The sequence below is a fragment of the Entelurus aequoreus genome, linkage group LG24 (assembly GCF_033978785.1).
Source record: "Entelurus aequoreus isolate RoL-2023_Sb linkage group LG24, RoL_Eaeq_v1.1, whole genome shotgun sequence".
NCBI classification, from domain to species: domain Eukaryota; kingdom Metazoa; phylum Chordata; class Actinopteri; order Syngnathiformes; family Syngnathidae; genus Entelurus; species Entelurus aequoreus.
The window spans coordinates 32,840,631-32,866,331 of record NC_084754.1 but is presented as its reverse complement, the minus strand read 5'-3'; the positions used below and the strand labels follow the sequence as shown (position 1 = coordinate 32,866,331).

General features: G+C 39.3%; 1 protein-coding gene across 4 annotated transcripts in view; it reads right to left on the bottom strand.

The window, feature by feature from the left end:
* pidd1 (p53-induced death domain protein 1) overlaps positions 1-25,701 on the bottom strand; it is a 38,415-nt gene that overhangs the window by 8,043 nt on the left and 4,671 nt on the right. For 3 of the 4 annotated variants that reach the window (XM_062035584.1, XM_062035586.1, XM_062035585.1), the window contains 12 exons: positions 18,515-18,928; positions 18,280-18,435; positions 16,760-16,808; positions 16,476-16,677; positions 16,232-16,381; positions 15,987-16,160; positions 14,036-14,183; positions 12,156-12,291; positions 11,912-12,062; positions 9,657-9,780; positions 9,379-9,494; positions 1,962-2,069 (listed from right to left, as the gene is read on the bottom strand). In XM_062035584.1, the coding sequence (XP_061891568.1) occupies positions 1,962-2,069; positions 9,379-9,494; positions 9,657-9,780; positions 11,912-12,062; positions 12,156-12,291; positions 14,036-14,183; positions 15,987-16,160; positions 16,232-16,381; positions 16,476-16,677; positions 16,760-16,808; positions 18,280-18,435; positions 18,515-18,928 (1,928 nt within the window). The remainder of the gene's footprint in view (positions 1-1,961; positions 2,070-9,378; positions 9,495-9,656; positions 9,781-11,911; positions 12,063-12,155; positions 12,292-14,035; positions 14,184-15,986; positions 16,161-16,231; positions 16,382-16,475; positions 16,678-16,759; positions 16,809-18,279; positions 18,436-18,514; positions 18,929-25,701) is intronic. The other variant, XM_062035587.1, reaches the window with a different exon arrangement.

Below are 25,701 nucleotides of genomic sequence, written 5' to 3'. Positions count from 1 at the left end.
AAATCCGCTATAACAGACAACTGTAGGAGGAACAGTCACCTCATGGACTGGGACAAGAAAAAGGTCATATCATCGGAAACCAATAAATACAAAAAATGGATCAAGGAAGCTATGGAAATCAGGAAGCGAAGGGCCTAAACCATCAATAGCAGGGGTCTCAGACACGCGGCCCGCGGGCCAATTGCGGTCCGTGAGACGTTATTTTGCGGGCCGCACTAACATTACATTTTCCTATTAAGGTGAGTTTTATAGTTTTATACGAATGGCGCTTGACAGCGTCATACTCGCCAACCCTCCCGATTTTTCCGGGAGACTCCCGAATTTCAGGGCAACCGTTCTCTCGAATGTCTGCCGATTTTCACCCAAACTACAATATTAAGGGCGTGCCGTGATGGCACTGCCTTTAGCGCCCTCTACAACCTGTGCAAACAGCGTGCCAGCCCAGTCACATGTTGTACAAACCCTGTTTCCATATGAGTTGGGAAATTGTGTTAGATGTAAATATAAACGGAATACAATGATTTGCAAATCATTGTATTCCGTTTATATTTACATCTAACACAATTTCTCAGCTCATATGGAAACGGGGTTTGTATTTGGCTTCTGTACACACACGTAAGTGACTGCAAGACATACTTGATCAAGAGCTATACAGGTCACACTGAGGGTGACCGTATAAACAAGTTTAACGCTGTTACAAATATGCGCCACACTGTGAACGCACACCAAACAAGAATGACAAACACATTTTGGGAGAACATCCGCACCGTAACACAACATAAACAGAACAGAAAAAATACCCAGAATCCCATGCAGCCCTAACTCTTCCGGGCTACAATATACACCCCCGCTACCACAAAACCCCGCCCCCCCAACACATCAAACCCCCCCTCCGTGCGTCGGTTGAGGTGGACGGGGTTGGGGGGCGGGGTTTGGTGGTAGCGGGGGTGTATATTGTAGCCCGGAAGAGTTAGGGCTGCAAGGTGTTCTGGGTATTTGTTCTGTTGTGTTTATGTTGTCTTACGGTGCAGATGTTCTCCCGAAATGTGTTTGTCATTCTTGTTTGGTGTGGGTTCACAGTGTGGCGCATATTTGTAACGGTGTTAAAGTTGTTTATACGGCTACCCTCAGTGTGACCTGTATGGCTGTTGACCAAGTATGTCTTGCAGTCACTTATGTGTTTCTGCAGAAGCCGCATACAACATGTGTCTGGGCCGGCACGCTGTTTGTATGGTGAAAAAGCGGACGTGACGACAGGTTGTAGAGGACGTTAAAGGCAGTGCCATCCCTGCACGCCCTTAATATTGCTATCCGGGTGAAAATCGGGACAAATTCGGGAGAATGGTTGCCCCGGGAGATTGTCGGGAGGGGCACTGAAATTCGGGAGTCTCCCGGAAAAATCGTGAGGGTTGGCAAGTATGTTGCTAGGGCGAAATAGTCATTCAAAGAAGGTGAATTCATTAAAAAGTGCATGTTAGATTTTTTTTAAGAAATCTTTTCTTGCAGCCCAGCCTCATCCAGTTTCTGCATCCAGTGGCCCCCAGGTAAATTGACTTTGAGACCCCTGGCCTAAAACATCAATAGGGATGAGGGGGCATACATGCTTTCGCACACCTGGGATGCTGTCATTCATCTGCGACGCCAGGGCGGAGAACAGATATGGCCAGGGCGGGGAACTTTATTTTGAAAGTTTTCCCGATCCAGTCAACTGGTTTTGACATGTCACACCAGGAAGCTACAACAGCTCTGACGAAGGCTGAAGTTTTAGCCGAAACTGTCAGCAGGTAAGAAACCTCTCTTACACAAAAAACTTTTTCTGCACACAATAATTTTGCACCGAATATCTAATTAGGTTGTGTATAACAACATTAGCGTGACACAAATAACAGTCCCTCAAAAAACACAGGTACAATCTATTGTATGACATTAGATCATGTCCAAATGCAATGTACTGAACTGACAGGAAGTCTCAGTGGTAATGTTGCGAGCCACTGGGTGTCCTGTTCCTTCCTCTTCCTCGCTACTTCCTCTGGCAAATGCTTGGAACTCTCCCCTCTGTAAAATGAGACCTGTAACAGAGGAGTTTCTCTTTCAGGGGATTAACATGACAACTGTGTCTTTGACTACAATTTCTGCATTCATGCAGGTGGAGAGGGAACTGGGTGGAAAGCACCTCTTGTACACTGCAAACACAAGAAAAAAAAATGAGGGGTATTTTATTTGAACTAAGCAAAATTATCTGCCAATAGAACAAGAAAATTTGGCTTGTCAAGACTTTCCAAAACAAGTAAAATTAGCTTACTTCAATGAACCCAAAAATACCTTAAAATAAGTATATTCTCACTAATAACAAGTGCACTTTTCTTGGTAGAAAAAAAAGAGACCTTTTTGCTCAATATGTTGAAAAATATTCTTAGATGAAGTAAATGCTAGTGCCATTATCTTGACATAATGATATGCGCTCGGCATTACATTTTTTGAAACCAGCAAACTTATACTAAAAACTAATTTATTGTTCTTAATGGAAAGGCAACAAGGCAACCGCTTGTTACTCTCGGGGTCTCCTAGCCGCTCAGGCAAATCATATGGTCTAAAAATGCATTTTTCCATGGATAACATGACATCATCGCGCCAAGTGCGTGCTCTGTCAATCAATTAGTGGGCATATATACAGCCCGGCCCCCGGCCAAATTTTTTAAATTGTAATTTTGAGGAATTTATCTGAATGTGTATGAACTATCTTCAAAATTGTTAGAAATGTCAAATGTTAAATGTTTAAATATTAACTGTCCGTTTACTGTACTGTGCCAACTGTGCTACTATATGAGTACGTGTTTTCTATTGTTTCATTGAAAATAAAACAGCAAAGTCGCTTTATTTTCATCCGTTTGAGTCATGAGACACAATTGTGTCAAAGTCATGATTTTTTTTTTTTCATGCTTGAAATAAGAAATTATTACTTTAAAAAAGTAGTTTTATACTTGTGAGTGTTGATGACACAGCTTTGCAACACTTGATATTCTGGTTTCAAGCATGTTTTACTCAATATAGGTCATCAAATCTCAGCAACAAGCTGTATTATCTTACTGAGATCATTTAGGACCAAAACCCTTAAAACAAGTAAAACACTAACAAAAAATCTGCTTAGTGAGAAGAATTATCTTATCAAACAGAAAATAAGCAAATATCACCCTTATTTCAGATATTTAATCTTACTTAAATTTCAGTTTTTGCAGTATAGCACTACTATGATAGTATTGCTCTTATTTTTAACAGTCTAACTATTGGCCTTTGTAGGGTGAGTTAGTGAAATTATTATCATCATTAATTACTGCAAATAATATTGCTGATTGTCATTAAATCACCCTGAGGAACCACTGCGAAACAGGGAAAGTATCATGACCGGTTTGGACTTTGTTTAGTTATTTTACTGTGTTTTGTATTGTTTCTTTTTCAGTGCTCTTTTTTTCAGTTCTACTTCCTGTCTGCTCTGCCGCCACTACTCAGGTTTGAGCGATGGCTCCCCTTACCTGTCTCTGATACTTTCCTTTGAAAAACACCAGACTTTTTTTTTCATCCCCATACTGCCGTGTGACGGTGACGTTGCTGGCCTAAGGCGCATTATAGTGTGTCACACACAAAGCGCGTACAAGCAGAAAACAGTGTAGCGAGGAAGAATGGTATAAAACAACATTTCTACTGGTTAATTGTGTGTGAAGCGCAATATGGAGGTATCTGGGCTTCAAACCGAACAATCAAGGTGACGCTTTAAACGCAAAAGCAAGCTTAAAAACATGCCTTGCCAAAGGTCTCTGTATACTGTATTGCACTCAAACGTAGGTAATATTTAAATAACCACAAGGAGTTTAAAGAGTGACAGGTAATGTATGGTAGTTAACTAGCTCCCCTGCTGTGCACATATACTGTAGATATGTAGACGCGCACACAACCTGTTAGCTTGTTGCCAATTATTAGCGGAGTCAAAACCACCCATGTAAATAAATAAATGATAAATGGGTTATACTTGTACAGCGCTTTTCTACCTTCAAGGTACTCAAAGCGCTTTGACACTATTTCCACATTTACCCATTCACACACTGATGGCGGGAGCTGCCATGCAAGGCGCTACCAGCAGCCATCAGAGGCAAAGGGTGAAGTGTCTTGCCCAAGGACACAACGGACGTGACTAGGAAGGTAGAAGGTGGGAATTGAACCCCAGTAACCAGCAACACTCCGATTGCTGGCACAGCCACTCTACCAACTTCGCCACGCCGTCCCCCTCTATGTAGCATAAACTAATGCAATCAATCAATCAATCAATCAATGAATGAATGTTTATTTATATAGCCCTAAATCACAAGTGTCTCAAAGGGCTGCACAAGCCACAACGACATCCGCGGTACAGAGCCCACATACGGGCAAGGAAAACTCACAACCCAGTGGGATGTCGATGTGAATGAACATGAGAAACCTTGGAGAGGACCGCATATGTGGGTGACCCCGCCCTACCCCCCTCTAGGGGAGACCGGATGCAATGGACGTCGAGTGGGTCTGACATAATATTGTGAAAGTCCAGTCCATAGTGGATCTAACGTAATATCAATCAATCAATCAATCAATGTTTATTTATATAGCCCTAAATCACTAGTGTCTCAAAGGGCTGTACAAGCCACAACGACATCCTCGGTGTCGAGTGGGTCTGATATAATATTGTGAAAGTCCAACACATCAGCGAAAGTCCAGTCCATGGTGGGGCCAGCGGGAACCATCCCGAGTGGAGACGGGTCAGCAGCGTAGAGATGTCCCCATCTGATGGACAGGCTAGCGGTCCACCCCGGAGCAGAGTAGAAAAGAAAAGAAAAGAAACGGCAGATCAACTGGTCTAAAAAGGGAGTCTATTTAAAGGCTAGAGTATACAAATGAGTTTTAAGATGAGACTTAAATGCTTCTACTGAGGTAGCATCTCTAACTTTTACCGGGAGGGCATTCCATAGTATTGGAGCCCGAATAGAAAACGCTCTATAGCCCGCAGACTTTTTTTGGGCTCTGGGAATCACTAATGAGCCGGAGTTCTTTGAACGCAGATTTCTTGTCGGGACATATGGTACAATACAATCGTCAAGATAGGCAGGAGCTTGACCGTGTAGTATTTTATACGTAAGTAGTAAAACCTTAAAGTCGCATCTTAGGTGCACAGGAAGCCAGTGCAAGTGAGCCAGTATAGGCGTAATATGATCAAACTTTCTTGTTTTTGTCAAAAGTCTAGCAGCCGCATTTTGTACCATCTGTAATCTTTTAATGCTAGACATAGGGAGGCCCGAAAATAATACGTTACAGTAATCGAGACGAGATGTAACGAACGCATGGATAATGATCTCAGCATCGCTTGTGGACAAAATGGAACGAATTTTAGCGATATTACGGAGATGAAAGAAGGCCGTTTTAGTAACACTCTTAATGTGTGACTCAAACGAGAGAGTTGGGTGGAAGATAATACCCAGATTCTTTACCGAGTCACCTTGTGTAATTGTTTGGTTGTCAAATGTTAAGGTGGTATTATTAAATAGATGTTGGTGTTGAGCAGGACCGATAATCAGCATTTCCGTTTTCTTAGCGTTGAGTTGCAAAAAGTTAGCGGACATCCATTGTTTAATTTCATTAAGACACGCCTCCAGCTGACTACAATCCGGCGTGTTGGTCAGCTTTAGGGGCATGTAGAGTTGGGTGTCATCAGCATAACAGTGAAAGCTAACACCGTATTTGCGTATAATGTCACCTAGCGGCAGCATGTAAATACTAAAGAGTGCAGGGCCAAGAACTGAACCCTGGGGAACTCCGCACGTTACCTTAACATAGTCCGAGGTCACATTGTTATGGGAGACACACTGCATCCTGTCAGTAAGATAAGAGTTAAACCAAGACAAGGCTAAGTCTGACATCCCAATACGCGTTTTGATACGCTCTAATAAAATATTATGATCAACAGTATCGAAAGCGGCGCTAAGATCAAGAAGCAGCAACATAGATGAAGCATCAGAATCCATCGTTAGCAATAGATCATTAGTCATTTTTGCGAGGGCTGTCTCCGTAGAGTGATTTGCCCTGAAACCGGATTGAAAAGGTTCACAGAGATTGTTAGTCACTAAGTGTTCATTTAGCTGCTGTGCGACAATTTTTTCGAGAATTTTCGAGATAAACGGTAGGTGGGACACCGGCCGGTAGTTCACCATGAGGTCAGGATCGAGGTTAGGTCTTTTGAGTAGAGGATGAATAACCGCTTTTTTGAATGCTAGAGGAACAGTACCAGAGGAAAGTGATAGGTTTATAATATTTAACACTGATGCTAATAGTGAGAGTCCAGTCCATAGTGGATCTAACATAATAGCGAGAGTCCAGTCCATAGTGGATCTAACATAAAAGTGAGAGTCCAGTCCATAGTGGATCTAACATAATAGTGAGAGTCCAGTCCATAGTGGATCTAACATAATAGTGAGAGTCCAGTCCATAGTGGATCTAACATAATAGTGAGAGTCCAGTCCATAGTGGATCTAACATATTAGTGAGAGTCCAGTCCATAGTGGATCTAACATAATAGTGAGAGTCCAGTCCATAGTGGATCTAACATATTAGTGAGAGTCCAGTCCATAGTGAATGCAAGTGAAATGACTGAATTTTGTAACAAATTCCCACAATTTCATTAGTGTTTTATCTTTACCAATGTGTGTTTTACCTGCTACATTTCTTATCTGTGTAGTTTTAGCCATATTATGTTTTTTGTATTATTTACTCATTATTTTTTTTGTCTTAAACCATGCACAGACCAAGAGTGGCAACCATAAATCATGAAGCATTTAATACATTTTTAATAAAACGTTCTACTTTATTCTAATCTAATCCTAGATAAGGGCAGGCTGTATGTAATCCTGTATGTAAAATTGCAAATTGTCCTTTCGGTGCAATAAGAAAAGCTTAATGTGAGTACCGTATTTTTCGGACAATAAGTCACAGTTTTTTTCATAGTGCGACTTATACTCAGGAGCGACTTATGTGTGACATTATTAACACATTACCGTAAAATATTAAATAATATTATTTAGCTCATTCACGTAAGAGACTAGACGCATAAGATTTCATGGGATTTAGCGATTAGGAGTGACAGATTGTTTGGTAAACGTATAGCATGTTCTATATGTTATAGTTATTTGAATGACTCTTACCATAATATGTTACGTTAACATACCAGGCACGTTCTCAGTTGGTTATTTATGCCTCATATAACGTACACTTATTCAGCCTGTTGTTCACTATTCTTTATTTATTTTAAATTGCCTTTCAAATGTCTATTCTTGGTGTTGGCTTTTATCAAATAAATTTCCCCCAAAAATGCGACTTATACTCCAGTGCGACTTATATATGTTGTTTCCTTCTTTATTATGCATTTTCGGCCGGTGCGACTTATACTCCGGAGTGACTTATACTCCGAAAAATACGGTAATTTATTTTATTTTTTGTTTTAATCTTCTAAAACTGTTCTTTGATTGCAATTAGAAACGTATGTTTAATGTATTGTAAGATTTTCAGGTGAAATGAAGCAAATAATTTATTTTTTTTGTGGTCGCCTTTATTTTGAAAAGTACCGCAAAGTATCGATAAACATTTTGGTACCGATACCGGTACCAAAATATTGGCAACTGGTCAACCCCGCTGTGCATATGTTTCTGTCGTCTAGATTGCGATTCAAAAAACAGTGTTACGAATTATAGATGTGTGCTGCTGGTTCCACACATCGCACACAGATAAGAGGAGCATGATAACAATGTGCAAAAAATTATTGTCTCTGTTGTAAAAGTCCCGTATGCACACAAAATCAGTAGATTACACACACTTCTACTACAGGCTAATAATTTATTTTTTGCACACGCTGTCGAGCACGTGGTATTTGGATCTCAGTAAATCAGGCCCTTAATCTTGCCTTGCTCATGGTGTTTTGCTTCGATGCATTCTTTGTTTTGCTTGTGATTACATATACTCTATGTTTACTTGCTCTACACCTGCCGTCTCTGCATCTTGGGGTTCCAGTCCAACGGAACGAAACAGAAAAGGTTGATTTTTGTTTTCTTTCTATTTATCTCATAGACTTACACTTAACCACAATTGGACTTATGATTAATAGTTCATTTAATCACAGCTATCCCAGGATGTCACCAAGGATGCTTAATTTAGGTCTAAAGTAGCATTTTAAAATAAAAGCCATGAGCTGCAAGTTTTTTTTATACAAAATATATGGCTGTTGTTTTACTGTAATGGAAAAACAATACTACTTTTTTTCGGTAAAATTCTGGTGACTAACTTGCCAGTTTTCTCCCTGTAAAATCTGCTGGCATTTTTACTGTGTACAATTTGATGGATAACTTGCTTTGAAACAATAGGTCATGCAGATATTTAAGTAAATATTAGTTGCATTATTACATAATACATTTTAAAAAATATGCAATTGCATGCAAGACATGTATTTTTTTCTGTCAATAATAAAAAGAACAAATATATTTAATAGGAAAAGATACTTACACTACCGTTCAAAAGTTTGGGGTCACATGTAAATGTCCTTATTTTTGAAGGAAAAGCACTGTACTTTTCAATGAAGATGACTTTAAACTAGTCTTAACTTTAAAGAAATACACTCTATACATTGCTAATGTGGTAAATGACTATTCTAGCTGCAAATGTCTGCTTTTTGGTGCAATATCTACATAGGTGTATAGAGGCCCATTTCCAGCAACTATCACTCCAGTGTTCTAATGGTACAATGTGTTTGCTCATTAGCTCAGAAGGCTAATTGATGATTAGAAAACCCTTGTGCAATCATGTTCACACATCTGAAAACAGTTTAGCTCGTTACAGAAGCTACAAAACTGACCTTCCTTTGAGCAGATTGACTTTCTGGAGCATCACATTTGTGGGGTCAATTAAACGCTCAAAATGGCCAGAAAAAGAGAACTTTCATCTGAAACTCGAAAGTCTATTCTTGTTCTTAGAAATGAAGGCTATTCCACAAAATTGTTTGGGTGACCCCAAACTTTTGAACGGTAGTGTAGATATTATTTCCAGGCTTTCGCAGGCCACATATGGTGGGCCAGATCTGGCCCTGGGCCTTGACTTTGACACCTGTGATCAAGTACATTCCAGAAGCCACAAATGCCCCCCGGTCCACACTTTGGACACCCTGGTATAAAATATTTGACTGGTTGGTACAACATTCATACATTGGTATACTCTATGACTTATTTGGACTGGACTATGAATTTCCAAGTCAATGTCATGTAATATAAAAATATTGCAATTCCAATTACTGTGATTATTTTTTTTAGATGATCTTACTTGTCCCCTTACTGGCCCTTGGAGGCCCTGAGCAGGAGAGATGTAAACTTCCTTCAGATTCTTCCAGCTGGAGTGAAACACAAAACACAGTCTCCCCCCGACACAGTCTGGCCTGTCTGGTTAGAACAGGAAATAGGTCTCTCAACACTGCTTGTAAAACCCATTACACAAAAGTTGTTCCAAAACAGCATGTTATACTTGAAAAGCTGAGCGTAAATATACAAAAGCTGAGCGTAAATATCGATTTGTGATGAAGCTTGTAAAAAAGGACTTCCGACCTGTGTAGATATCTAAGCCTCTCTCAAAGCCAGCAAAGAACTGCTCTCCTTCGAGTAGTTCGCACAGGTCTGAAGGCTGGGGTCCGTCATACCGCTCTGACAGCGACTGCACCTGGTCTTCCACCTAAGAAGAAACCATCACAAATAGAGATGTCCAATATTCCGATATTGTCCAACTTTTAATTACCGATACCGATACAGTGTTTCCCATAAACTGCCAAGATACCTGTGGCGGTGGGGGCGTGGTTATGGGCGTGGCTATGGGCGTGGTCACCATAACATCATCATATAATTTGCATAATTTACTACAATGATATGATTTTCTATAAAAAGGCTCAAAAAATGTATACTTACTAATTAATAATAACAGTTTTGTTTTAAACGTCCATCCATCCATCCATTTTACAATATAATTACAACAATTTATGTACATATTTATATACAGATTTGAACAATAAGTTATTCACTAAAATATATTTATTAATTGTGGTTCTTACAAAAAATATATCTTATAAAATATAAAAGCTAAAATGTCTCTTAAAGCTCTGCCCCTTTAATTAGTGCATACTAAATAATTTAACTTTAGCCTACTACTACAACCATATTATTTACCAGCAACATAAAGTGAAACAGAGGCAGAGGTGTCCTGCCACAGTCAGTAACAAATAAACAGAAAACAGTAGTGGTCAAATACAAATTGTTATGATCCGCTGCCCGGATCATATTTCTGTTTACGTTTTCTAGTCACTTGTGTTTTTTCTAGTAGTCGTGATCTCTTTCTAGTTCCTGTTTAAGCACTTCTCAGTTTGGTTACCATAGTTACTGATTATTTTCACCTGCCGCGGGTGTTCCCGACGCGCACCTGTTTTTCATGATTGACATTATTATTTAAAGCTTGCCTCCCCAACCAGTCGGTCTGGCTTCGTAGTTTGTTTTCACACAACAGATGACGACGTATGTTTCCTGTGCTTTAGCTGCTAGTTTTTACGCTAGGCTAATTTTGCTTGCTAGCTCCCACGCTAGCCCTTTTGTTTTTGCCTTATGTGCCATGTGCACGTCTTTGTTTTTTCCTGCATGTTTAGTTCCTAAATAAATAATTTTCCTACCTGCAAGCTGTGTCCGAGCCTGTCTGCATTCCTGGGAGAACACCTCGCACCACGATGCGACCCCGTCGTCACACAAATAAGGCAACAAGAGAAGTATCCTACACTTCTCTTTTGTAAAGTAAATCTGAATAGCCTATATGGGCATCTACATCAACTATATGATTTGCCTGAGAAGCTGGACAGGACAAAAAAAAAAAAAAAAAAAATTGTTATTTTTTTATTTTTATTTGTGGCGGATGTAATTCTTTCGTGGCGGGCCGCCACAAATAAATGAATGTGTGGGAAACACTGCGATATCAACCAATACTGTGTATACAGTCGTGGAATTAACACATTATTGTGCCTAATTTTGTTGTGATGCCCCGCTGGATGCATTAAACGATGTAACAAGGTTTTCCAAAATAAATCAACTCAAGTTATGGAAAAAAATGCCAACATGGCACAGCCATATTTATTATTGAAGTCACAAAGTGCATTATTTTTTTTAACTTGCCTCAAAACAATAACAGTGCAATACTGGGGGGGGGGTTTATATTTTAGCGTCCCGGAAGAGTTAGTACTGCAAAGGATTCTGGGTATTTGTTCTGTTGTGTTTATGTTGTGTTATGGTGCGGATGTTCTCCCGAAATGTGTTTGTCATTCTTTTTTGGTGTGGGTTCACAGTGTGGCGCATATTTGTAACAGTGTTAAAGTTGTTTATACTTCCACCCTCAGTGTGACCTGTATGGCTGTTGAGCAAGTATGCCTTGCATTAATTTGTGATGAGAACAGCCGGTAATATGATGTGACTCGGACGGCACGCAAGCAAAGGAAATGCCTTTAAGGTTTATTGGCACTCTGTACCTCTCCCTACGTCCGTGTACACAGCGGCGTTTTAAAACGTCATACATTTTACTTTTGGAAACCGATACCGATAATTAAGAAACCGATACCGATAATTTCCGATATTTCATTTTAAAGCATTTATCGGCAGATAATATCGGCAGCCCGATATTTTCGGACATCCCTCCCTAATCACAAACAATAATTATGATCCTCAAGTTGACATAATAAACACACTATGTCTCGAACTACGATCGTGATTGGTTTTCATTTGCAATTACATGCCCAATACTGTAGTAGTAAGTGCACACGGACAAAATACCTCACCTTGTTAGTCGGTAAACACTGTAGCAGGACTTGTGAAGGATCAGTTTTCCGCTGGAGGACCAGGAATTGGACTTTGAACTGTTTTAGCCTTTGGTATACCTTTCTAACCATGCCGCCAACAATTCTCTGAGTCTTGTACCACAGCCAGTACCTAAAAAGTAAAAGTAAGCTACAGTAATAAGTGGAACAACTTATAACAGACAAACAGATATAAACAACTTGAGAATCCATTGGAGAGACGTACCAAGAGAAATGCGTAATGTAGAATATAGCGTACAAATGGGTGACGTAGAGAGATACTTGAGAGGTGATGTCCGTCCAGGTTTGGGCAGTAGGGTCTCCATGCAGCAGATATAAACAGGACATATCAACTGTGTGACCTACACAAATTAAAACAATTATCTTAATGAAACTCGTATCAGCTGTGTAGCTAATACACAGCTATAATATAAGATATTAAAAACAAAAAGGTCAAAAGTATATATGCAAAACAAATACTACCTGATTTGAGAATAATGTATATGCATAGGAATATATGTTTAACAGAAGTCACTAAGGGCCACTGTACTTTGTACTTCAGCGTTTTTTTTACACGCTTGAAGTTACGCACGTTTATCCTATTCATATTCTCCTATCCAGCCTGCAGACGTGCCCATTCGACATAAATCAGGCAAAAGTATTTAGAAGGGGTCACATTTTTTTTCCTACATTTAAAAAACTTTCTTGTGGCCTACAAAACATGTACTGGTGGTTCTTTGGGTCAACATTTTGCATAGATTGGGTTTTACCGACTGTTTTCAAACCGCTTTCTGACCGTCTCTTCGGGGCGGTATGGCGTAGTGGGTAGAGCAACCGTGCCAGAAACCTGAGGGTTGCAGGTTCGCTCCCCGCCTCTTACCATCCAAAATCGCTGCCGTTGTGTCCTTGGGCAGGACACTTCACCCTTGCCCCCGGTGCCGCTCACACCGGAGAATGAATGATGAATGAATGAGTTGTAAATATGAATGATGGGTTCTCACTTCTCTGTGAAGCGCTTTGAGTGTCTAGAAAAGCGCTATATAAATCTAATCCATTATTATTATTATTATAATCATGATTAATCACAGAATTAGAGTGTGATTAATCTGATTAAAAAAAATTATGACTTGACAGCCCTAATATTTTCTAATTTTGATTCATTTTAATATTTTTTACTGCATTCAAATAGAAAATGAAAAACAGTACCACATTTTTTACAGTAAAATGAATGTTTTTTGTTTTTATGTAAGTGTAAAAACGATACCACAGCCTTGTTTTTATTTACGATAACATTTTGGTGGTACAGTCCACAATTTGATGGATGACTTGCTGTAAAATCATGAGTCAAGCCGATATTTAACTATTTATTTGGATTTTAACGAAAAAAAAGTTTTGTAATGTAATATTAGATCCAGTTTAAAATATATGAAATTGATAGCGGTACAACAAGTATTTTTTATATCAAAATGGAAAGTTGACAACATTTAGTATGAAAAGATGCATAATAACTCCAGATTTTCGCAGGCCGCATAAAATGATTTGGTGGGCCAGATCTGGCCCCCGGGCCTTGAGTTTGACACCTGTGGTCTAAATGCATTGTATGTTTGTACCGGGATCTTAAAACACGGCCAAAATACGTGCGGTGCCCTTCCGCTGTGGTCGCACTCACAAGACAATGATGAATACGTTGCTTTTTTGATAATTGATACAGAGTGACATTATGGTCCTTTTATCCTCATTTAAATGGATATATAGCTTTGTAGACATTTCTTGTATCATTTTATTAAGTGAGGACAAGTACAGACCAAGAACCATTCACATTTACACCTATGGACAAATTAGATTCTCCAATTAATGTAACATGCATGTTTATACTGTAGGACTCAAAGAAGCATTCAAGGAGAGCAATACAACTCCACACAGAGGTGTCTGAACTGAGATCCGAACCCAGAAGCACCTGGTTATAGGGCAGCTATGCGGACCACATGATCTACTGTGCTGGCAACATTCAGCTTTGTTGAAATGTTAAACATGTAGATTTTATGTGAGGAAACTATGGAACCAATTTTGTTGCATAAATAATAATGAATAAAAGAGCAACATTACCTGAAACCCCGGGCGGCAGCGGGACCTGCACTCTTATTGGCTGCAGGAAATGCATGCTGGGAGTCTGTGAGAGGCAGAGGAGAGGGCTGACGCTCGCCTGTGGATCACCACAAAGCGTCTGTACTTCTGCCACAGACACTTGCAGCACCTACAAACAGAGAAACACCTCAACAGTTTGACCACCACCATGTACAGTTGTGCTCATAAGTTTACATACCCTGGGAGAATTGATGATTTCTTGGCCATTCTTAGAGAATATGAATGATGACACAAAAACCTTTCTTCCACTCATGCTTAATGGTTGTGTGAAGCTATTTATCGGCAAACAACTGTGTTTGTGTTGGTCGAGTCACCAGAAGAAAGCCATTTCTGCGCAAATGTCAGAAAGTATCCCGCTTACATTACGCCAAACAGCACAGAGACAAGCCTCAAAACTTCTGGAACAAAGTAATTTGGAGTGATGAGACCAAAATTGAACTTTTTGGCCACTCAACCATGCAGCCCATTTTACTTCAAGTGCCTCCTTATTGTGCATCTTGAAACAGCCACACCACAATTTTTCAGAGAGTCCTGTATTTCAGCTGAAGTTATTTGTGGATTTTTCTTTGCATCTCGAACTATTTTCCTGGCAGTTGTGGCTAAAATCTTTGCTGGTCGACCTGAATCCCTCAATTTCCACTTCTTAATCAGCGTTTGAACACTGCTGATTGGCATTCTCAATTTCTTGGATATCTTTGTATACCCTTTTCCTGTTTTATGCAGTTCAATTACCTTTTCTCGCAGATCCTTTGACAATTATTTTGCCTTCCCCAAGACTCAGAATCCAGAAACATCTGTGCAGCACTCATACTTGCCAACCCTCCCGTTTTTAGCGGGAGAATCCCGGTATTCAGCGCCTCTCCCGACAACCTCCCTTCTCCCGACAAACTCCCGGTATTCAGCCGGAGCTGGAGGCCACGCCCCCTCCAGCTCAATGCGGACCTGAGTGGGGACAGCCGTTCTCACGTCCGCTTTCCCAGCAGCTTGCCTGCCCAATGATGTCATAACATCTACGGCTTTTAGAGAGTAGAGTGCACAACAAGCAGAGAGAGTTCTTGGTTTCTTATGTGGGTTTATTGTTAGGCAGTTTCATTAACGTCTTCCCAGCGCGGTAACAACACACAACAACAGCAGTCACGTTTAGTCTACCGTAAAGCAGTTCGTCTGCCATAAACAGCAATGTTGTGACACTCTTAAACAGGACAATACTGCCACCTACCGGATAGCCTGAAATTTAAGTATGTCTTTTATTTATATGTATAATAAAATAAAAATTAAATATATATATAGCTAGAATTCACTTAAAGTCAAGTATTTCATACATATATATATATATATGTATATATATTATATATATATGTGAAATACTTGATTTGGTGAATTCTAGCTGTAAATATACTCTCCTCTTAACCACGCCCTTGGCCACGCCCCCCGCCCCCTCACCTCCCGATATTGGAGGTCTCAAGGTTGGCAAGTATGGCAGCACTGGATGAAAGATGCGATGGTCTGTCAGAAGCCCAGAAACTCACTGACCTTTTATACACACACATTAATTACAAACAAACATGTCACAGGTGAGGATTGGAACCTTGATTAGCCATTCAAACCTGTTTGTGTCAACTTTTGTGCATGTTATCAGATCAAAGTCACTGGGGTATGTAAACTTTTGATCAGGGTCATTTGGGTACTTTCTTTTGTCATTTTGATTTAAAAAGAGTAAACACAGTTGTTTGCCAATAAATAGCTTCACACAACCATTAAGCATGAGTGGAAGAAAGGTTTTTGTGTTATCATTCATATTCTCTGAAGAATGGCCAAGAAATCATAAATTCTCCCAGGGTATGTAAACTTATGAGCACAACTGTATACAACGCTGACACATAATGTAAATAATACACCACATTGTCTTTACCTGTAAAGTTATGGCACAGGTTTGAGTGGTGGAGTCTGGGGGGAAGTAAAGCTTGACTCCAGGATCAGCACTGGACACCAAAAGTGCTCCTGCTGGTGTAACTGAGCAGCTGTCCGTCACTGGGCGAGCCACAACAATAAACCAGGAAAATTGGCTTACAAAGCAGCAAGCCAGCTGCATTCACACAACCCATTTAGTTAAAACTATTGCCGATATTATTTAGATGTACATGCTTTTTTTTTTACCCTAACTGGACGTCCATCTGAGCGAATGCAGTGTCGCTTAATTCCTTTCTTGAGGACAGTGGTCAAAGTGCTCCATGATTTTCCATCATACTTCCTCACAACCACCTCCCTGCCTTTTTTCCGGTGGTGTGGTACACACACCTCCACTGGCTGTTTAAAGGGTTATGCAAATAATCACAACACATTTCCAGAAAGCTGTTTTTTTTTTTTTTCAAATAGGATAAGTCCAGTTAATGCACAGCACCTTAAGGAACATGACCCCATGAGGACGAAGTTCTAGTGGACGGCTGAGGAGGATATCATGTTCCTCGAGCAGCACCCACTTTCTTTGGGGTCCTCTCTCGACCCACTCCAGTGTTGTGGGTTTATGCACACAACCCGGGGGGAACAGCAGCACGGCCCCCCCTGGGAGAAAAACATGACATCCAGCAGACGTAACACTAAAACTGAATAGTAAAAAGAGTGTTTTTACTTTTAGATGTTGAAAAACTCATAACAGAAATGAACAAAAACATTCCCATACAATACCTGCGCTGGTTGAATAGAAGATCCAATTCGGGGATATTTGCTAAGGCGTCTGGTGAGAAGACAGTTTCAAGTGTGAATATCTAAAAGCGCGTAAAGCAGGGGTGTCAAACTCAAATACAGAGTGGGCCAAAATTTAAAACTGAACAAAGTCGCGGGCCAAGGTTGAACAAATTAACCTTTTAATAGGGACCCAAACAAAATTTGCATTGAATATTGAACAAGCAAGGCTTACATAACTTTATAGTGACATGCAAAATCGAGTTTCAAATAATAATAATAATAATTAAAAAATATCAATGGCATATCAAATACAATTTAAATAAAAATGTAATGCCTCTTTTCTATTTGCAGCCTTCTGAGGTAAATATGAACATTAACTTTTTCCACAGGCTAACAAATTTGAAAATAAAATAACAATGAATAAACCAACCATTCAGGACTTTAAACTGCTCAGTTTGCAACACACTGATCTAATCTGATGTGCCCAAACCAGATACCTGGCATCTTTTCTTGGATGCTAGTTCATTAATTTCGGGGCTCAGGCTTTGAGCTGAGGCAACCTTCATTATCGAACAAAGGTGTTCATTAGTCATATCTCGTAGTCCACCCGGACCACAGTCTTGGGGGCGTGCCTTAAAGGCACTGCCTTTAACGTCCTCTACGAGCTGTCGTCACGTCCGCTTTTCATCCATTCTAACAACGTGCCGGCCCGATCACAAGATATGTGCGGCTTCTGTACTAAATACCCCCCCACACACACACACACCTTGTAGCGTCCCAGAAAAGTTAGTGCTGCGAAGGGTTCTGGGTATTTGTTCTGTTGTGTTTATGTTGTGTTACGGTGCGGATGTTCTCCCGAAATGTGTTTGTCATTCTTGTTTGGTGTGGGTTCACAGTGTGGCGTATATTTGTAACAGTGTTAAAGGCCTACTGAAACCCACTACTACCGACCACGCAGTCTGATAGTTTATATATCAATGATGAAATCTTAACATTGCAACACATGCCAATACGGCCGGGTTAGATTAGTAAAGTGCAATTTTAAATTTCCCGCGAAATATCATGCTGAAAACGTCTCGGTATGATGACGTTTGCGCATGACGTCACGGATTGTAGCGGACATTTTGGGACACCATTGTGGCCAGCTATTAAGTCGTCTGTTTTCATCGCAAAATTCCACAGTATTCTGGACATCTGTGTTGGTGAATCTTTTGCAATTTGTTTAATGAACAATGGAGATAGCAAAGAAGAAAGCTGTAGGTGGGAAGCAGGGTATTAGCGGCCGGCTGCAGCAACACAAACACGTAGCCGGTGTATACGGCCACCCTCAGTGTAACCTGTATCGCTGTTGATCAAGTATGCGTTGCATTCACTTGTGTGTGCGTGCAGAAGCCGCACATATTATGTGACTGGGCCAGCACTCGTTGGACTGGATGAAAAGCAGACGTTTGACACCCATGGCGTAAATAAAGCATCCGCTGACAATACAATAATTGCTTGAAGCCTGTTTGTGTGCTCACCAGGTCTGAGGGGGGGAAGAGGGGGAGGTGTTGGCGGTCGCCCTAAAGGGTTGTCACGAACATCCATTTTCAGCAGAGGCACTTTATCCAGGCAAGGTGGAATAAAGCGAAGGTCATTGCTGAAGGCGATAAGTTCCCTCAGGGAGTGGAGACAGCCTAGACATAAAAATAACAGGTGTTTCCTTTAATTATTGTTTTCATTTGCCTCTAATAAACTACAGATACACTCTCTAACCTATGGTCTCCGGTAGCCGTTTCAGCTTGTTGTTGGACAGTACCAGTGTAACAAGCTCTCCCAAAGAACCAATTTCCTTTGGCAGCTCCTCGAGGAGGTTATTTGAAACATCCAGCAACTGTAGTGCTTTCAGCTGGCCTAAACTCCCAGGAAGAGAAACCAGCTTGTTCCCAATGAGAGAGAGGTAGGTGAGGGTAGATAGATGGCCGACATCAGAGGGCAGCTCCCACAGGTGGTTGTAACACAGGACTAGGGTGGATAGCAGAGGTAAGCGGAGAAGACATGATGGAAGGACGCAGAGCTGGTTGAAGGAGAGATCCACGTGCACCAGAAGAGAGAGGGAAGAGAGGGATGTGGGTAGAGTGGTAAGGAGCCCTGGCAGGGGGGTCCCTTGTGAATCATACACAACGTGCCCTTAAAGTAAAGCGAAAATGATGGTTAGATACAAAAACACTGACAAACAAACCAGATGTTATTCCACAATGAGATATGTGTCCTATTAAGAGATGTTTCCATTGTGATGAGTGTTTTTTAAAATTTTAAAAAAATACTTTTAAATGTAATCAAGAATATTTAAGTTGTTGCTATCTTTTTGTTTGTGGACATTGTTGATTGTCATGTCATGTACGGGTGTACTTTGTGGACGCCGTCTCTCCTCCACACGCCATAAGTCTTTGCTGTCGTCCAGCATTCTGGTTTTGTTTACTTTGTACTTTACAGCACCGACACTCAACAACGGCACACTATTTGCAGATTATAATTACTGGTTTGCAAAAAATATTTTTAACCCAAATAGGTGAAACTGCATAATCTCCCACGGCACACCAGACTGTATCTCACGGCACAGTGGTTGAAAAACCCTGCTTTAAACTAAAGTATCTAAGTTTCCCTACAGTATTGTCCTTTGAAAAGATATGATGAAATTTTGGGACTTGTTAAGTTTTGAGTCCAGATTTAAAAGTAATACAATAGTATGGAAGTATAATTGTCTCACATCAACTAATATATGTCAATATGATATTATACATATGCATATATTAATAAATATACAAATCCAAATGTGATATACAAATAAATAAATCATTTGTATAAATAAATGCGTATTTGTAAATATATTTTTGAGATTTGAAAATATATACAAATAAAATTTATAAATATAAAAATGTGACTTACAAATAAATCAAGAATTTGTATAAATAAACGTATATTTGTAAATATATTTTTGAGATTTGAAAATATATACAAATAAAATTTATAAATATAAAAATGTGACTTACAAATAAATCAAGAATTTGTATAAATAAACATATATTTGTAAATATATTTTTGAGATTTTAATATAAATATGCTTGATTTTGTATTTGTATTGAATTTGCATATGTGGATCGCTTTTCTGCGTTTGTGTCGATGAGACATTCCTCCCACAAACCAGATGCACAAATAAATGTGACCTACACACTCCCCTGAACAACCAGCAGAGGGCACTGCAGCCAGAGCGTGCAGACAAGGTCAGACACTGGCGAGCCAATCAGAGGCACACTACGGAGGGTCATATTATGTCATGACTTTTGGGATGATTTGACACACATTACACTGATAAGAGATCAGTATCTACATTGGGACAAGGTCATTAAACGGCATTGATACAATAAAATACCGTATTTTTCGGACTATAAGTCGCAGTTTTTTTCATAGTTTGGCCAGGGGTGCGACTTATACTCAGGAGCGACTTATGTGTGAAAATATTAACACATTAGCGTAAAATATCAAATAATATTATTTAGCTCATTCACGTAAGAGACTAGACGTATAAGATTTGATGGGATTTAGCGATTAGGAGTGACAGATTGTTTGGTAAAAGTATAGCATGTTCTATATGTTATAGTTATTTGAATGACTCTTACCATAATATGTTACGTTAACATACCAGGCACGTTCTCAGTTGGTTATTTATGCCTCATATAACGTACACTTATTCAGCCTGTTGTTCACTATTCTTTATTTATTTTAAATTGCCTTTCAAATGTCTATTCTTGGTGTTGGGTTTTATCAAATACATTTCCCCAAAAAATGCGACTTATATTCCTGTGTGACTTATATATGTTTTTTTCCTTCTTTATTATGCATTTTTGGCCGGTGCGACTTATACTCCGGAGCGATTTATAGTCCGAAAAATATGGTAAGCAGCTAGCACGGTCTTTCAGATTAACTGGATAAATTAGCATTAGCTAATACAACGCAAACGTTAGCTAGCTCAGGCCCGTTGTGCGTTCTCTCTATAAAGACATGGATAGTTTTTGTGCAGAGAACTCCGGGCATTTTGCATATAACGCATATAATGCTCTGTGACCCAGACCGCTCTGGCTGCAGTGCCCTCTGCTGGTTGTTCAGGGGAGTGTGTAAATCACATTTATTTGTGTATCTGGTTTGTGGGAGGAATGTCTCATCGACACAAAAGCGATCCACATATGCAAATTCAATACAAATACAAATACAAAATCAAGCATATTTATATTCAAATCTCAAAAATATATTTACAAATACACGTTTATTTATACAAATTCCATGATTTATTTGTATGTCACATTTTTATATTTATACATTTTATTTGTATATATTTTCAAATCTCAAAAATATATTTATCGTATTTTTCGGACTATAAGTCGCTCCGGAGTATAAGTCGCACCGGCCGAAAATGCATAATAAAGAAGGAAAAAAACATTTGAAAGGCAATTTAAAATAAATAAAGAATAGTGAACAACAGGCTGAATAAGTGTACGTTATATGAGGCATAAATAACCAACTGAGAACGTGCCTGGTATGTTAACGTAACATATTATGGTAAGAGTCATTCAAATAACTATAACATATAGAACATGCTATACGTTTACCAAACAATCTGTCACTCCTAATCGCTAAATCCCATCAAATCTTATACGTCTGGTCCAGTGGTTCTTAACCTGGGTTCGATCGAACCCTAGGGGTTCTGTGAGTCGGGCTCAGGGGTTCGGTGGAGGTCAAAAAACACCCGATTCATCGTGTAAATACAAACTTCTCCCGCTGACTGATTAGTAGGTGTGTATTTTGTTGTGAGTTTATGCACTGTGTTGGTTTTGTTGTTTGAACAAGGTGATGTTCATGCACTGTTAATTTTATGCACCAGTAATAAAACATGGTAACACTTTAGTATGGGGAACATATTCACCGTTAATTACTTGCTTATTAACATGCAAATTAGTAACATATTGGCTCTTAACTAGTCATTGTTAAGTACTTATTAATGCCTTATTCGGCATGACCTTATTATAACCCTAACCCTCTAACCCAGGGATGTCCAAACTTTTTCCACTGAGGGTCGCACACTGAAAAGTCAAAGCAAGCGGGGGCCATTTTGATATTTTTTAATTTTAAAAACCAATACAATATATGTATAAAAAATATGAATTAAGGCCTCCACTCAGGCTTGATCCCAGGGACCACAAAGGGTTTTGGTCCAAAAAATATTTAAAATGTGTCATTATTCAGTATTATTATCTTTAGATCAACATTAGGTCTATCTGTCAATATAACGTTTTTAAAGATTTAAGTCGTATGCTCTTTTTGTCAAAGAAAACCCTGTTTTTTTTCTGGAAAAAACACAAAATATGCAATATTTTCAACCAATAAAATTTTTAAGAGGAATATTTCAGATTAAATAATAATTGGAGCCCTAAAAAGGTCAATAACTCATAACACCATTGATTTTAATTCATTATTACTTTTTGAGCAATGACACTTAAAAACAAATCACACAAAAATTATTGGGGAACCAAAAGGGTCCAACTCATAAAAGTGTTAAAAAATAAATTATAAAATTTTTTTACTGTTTACTTTTAACACAATAATCTCGAGATCAACTTCAGATCTATCCGTCAATTATACATTGTATTATTGTTTATGTTTTTTGTTTGTTCGTTTTAGGCCCTTCTTTAAAACATTTTTTTTTAAAAAGCTACATTTTTTTATATGGCAAACACAAAATATGCAACATTTTCCCAAAAAAATATCTCAAAGTGCAATATTTAATGTGACGTAATTGGAGCTTTGGATAGGTCAATAATTCATAACATTGATTTTGATTCTTTATTATTTTTTAAAGAAAGAAAGCCTGCATGGCAGCTTTGTGTTATTAGAGTAAACATTGCAACATTTTCTTGTTACATTTCACCTGTTTGGTCTTTCATACCATGTTTTATGTTTTTAATGTTTTTAATCGTATTTTAAAATGGGCCGCGGGGCCATTAAAAAATTACCTGCGGGCCACAAATGGCCCCCGGGCCGCACTTTGGACATCCCTGCTCTAATCCTAACCAAATAACTCTAAATTAAGTCTTTATTACTTAGAATATGTTCCCCTAGTGTCCAAATAACTCTAAATTAAGTCTTTGTTACTTAGAATATGTTCCCCCTAGTGTCCTAATAACTCTAAATTAAAGGCCTACTGAAATGATTTTTTTTATTTAAACGGGAATAGCAGATCCATTCTATGTGTCATACATGATCATTTCGCGATATTGCCATATTTTTGCTGAAAGGATTTAGTAGAGAAAATCGACGATAAAGTTTGCAACTTTTGCTCGCTGATTAAAAAAAGCCTTGCCTGTACCGGAAGTAGCGTGACGTCACGGGAGCTAGTATTCCTCACAATTCCCCATTGTTTACAATGGAGCGAGAGAGATTCGGACCGAGAAAGTGACGATTACCCCATTAATTTGAGCGAGGATGAAAGATTCGTAGATGAGGAACGTTACAGTGAAAGACTTGAGAGACAGTGATGGACGTATCTTTTTTCGCTCTGACTGTAACTTAGGTACAAGCTGGCTCATTGGATTCCACACTCTCCTTTTTTTATTGTGGATCACGGATTTGTATTTTAAACCACCTGGGATACTATATCCTCTTGAAAATGAGAGTCGAGAACGCGAAATGGACATTCAGTGCCTTTTATCTCCACGACAATACATCGCCGAAATGCTTTAGCTACGAGCTAACGTGATAGCATCGTGCTTTAACTGCATATAGAAACAAAAAAATAAAGCCCTGACTGGAAGGATAGATAGAAAATCAACAATACTATTAAACCGTGGACATGTAAATACACGGTTAATGCTTTCCAGGCTGGCGAAGGTTAACAATGCTGTGCTAACGACGCCATTGAAGCTAACTTAGCAACTTAGCAACGGGACCTCACAGAGCTATGCTAAAAACATGGTTGTGTTGCTGTAGTCCGCTGCTAATACACCGATCCCACCTACAACTGTCTTCTTTGCAGCCTTAATTGTTCATTAAACAAATTGCAAAATATGTCCAGAATACTGTGGAATTATGAAATGAAAACAGAGCTTTTTGTATAGGATTCTACGGGGTACCATAACTTCCGTTAAACTGACTTCGTCACGCGCATACGTCATCATACCACGACGTTTTAGCCGGATATTTCCCAGGAAGTTTTAAATGTGACTTTATAAGTTAACCCGGCCGTATTGGCATGTGTTGCAATGTTAAGATTTCATCATTGATATATAAACTATCAGACTGCGTGGTCGGTAGTAGTGGGTTTCAGTAGGCCTTTAAAGGCCTACTGAAATGATTTTTTTTTATTTAAACGGGAATAGCAGATCCATTCTATGTGTCATACTTGATCATTTCGCGATATTGCCATATTTTTGCTGAAAGGATTCAGTAGAGAAAATCGACGATAAAGTTCGCAACTTTTGCTCGCTGATAAAAAAAGCCTTGCCTGTACCGGAAGTAGCCTGACGTCACAGGAGCTAGTATTCCTCACAATTCCCCGTTGTTTACAATGGAGCGAGAGATTCGGAGCAACAAAGCGACGATTACCCCATTAATTTGAGCGAGGATGAAAGATTCGTAGATGAGGAACGTTACAGTGACTGACTAGAGAGGCAGTGATGGACGTATCTTTTTTCGCTCTGACCGTAACTTAGGTACAAGCTGGCTCATTGGATTCCACACTCTCTCCTTTTTCTATTGTGGATCACAGATTTGTATTTTAAACCACCTCGGATACTATATCCTCTTGAAAATGAGAGTCGAGCACGCAAAATGGACATTTAGAGTGACTTTTATCTCCACGACAATACATCGGTGACACACTTAGCTACTGAGCTAACGTGATAGCATCGTTCTCAAATGAAGATAGAAACAAAAGAAATAAACCCCTGACTGGAAGGATAGACAGAAAATCAACAATACTATTAAACCATGTACATGTAACTACACGGTTAAAAATTCTCAGCCTGGTAAGGCTTAACAATGCTGTTGCTAACGACGCTAAGGCTAATTTAGCAACTTAGTAACCGGACCTCACAGAACTATGATAAAAACATTAGCGCTCCACCTACGCCAGCCAGCCCTCATCTTCCCATCAACAGCCGTGCTCACCTGCGTTCCAGCGATCGACGGCGCGACGAAGGACTTCATCCGTGGGTTTGGCGGCAAGCATCGGCTAGGCGTAGTAAGTAGTCCTTGTTGTGTTGCTGTAAGTATTGTACTTAGCCGCTAATACACCGATCGATACCACCAACAACGTTCTTCTTTGCAGCCTCCATTGTTCAATAAACAAATTGCAAAAGATTCACCAACACAGATGTCCAGAATACTGTGGAATTTTGTCGAAGAAAACAAGAGGTTTTTGTATCGGGTCGATGGGGTACAACCACTTCCGTGGATTTTGTGATGTCACACGCATAAATCATATCCAAAGGAGTTTTTCAACCGGAAGTGTGGCGGGAATTTTAAAATTGCACTTTATAAGTTAACCCGGCCGTATTGGCATGTGTTTCAATGTTAAGATTTCATCATTGATATATAAACTATCAGACTGCGTGGTCGGTAGTAGTGGCTTTCAGTAGGCCTTTAAAAAGTCTTTGTTACTTAAAATATGTCCCCCATACTAAAGTGTTGCCAAAAACATATAACTTTGTCTTGAATTTGAAAAAAAAAAAAAAAATTATTTTTCACTAAAGAAGGGTTCGGTGAATGCGCATATGAAACTGGTGGGGTTCGGTACCTCCAACAAGGTTAAGAACCACTGGTCTAGTCTCTTACGTGAATGAGCTAAATAATATTATTTGATATTTTACAGTAATGTGTTAATAATTTCACACATAAGTCGCTCCTGAGTA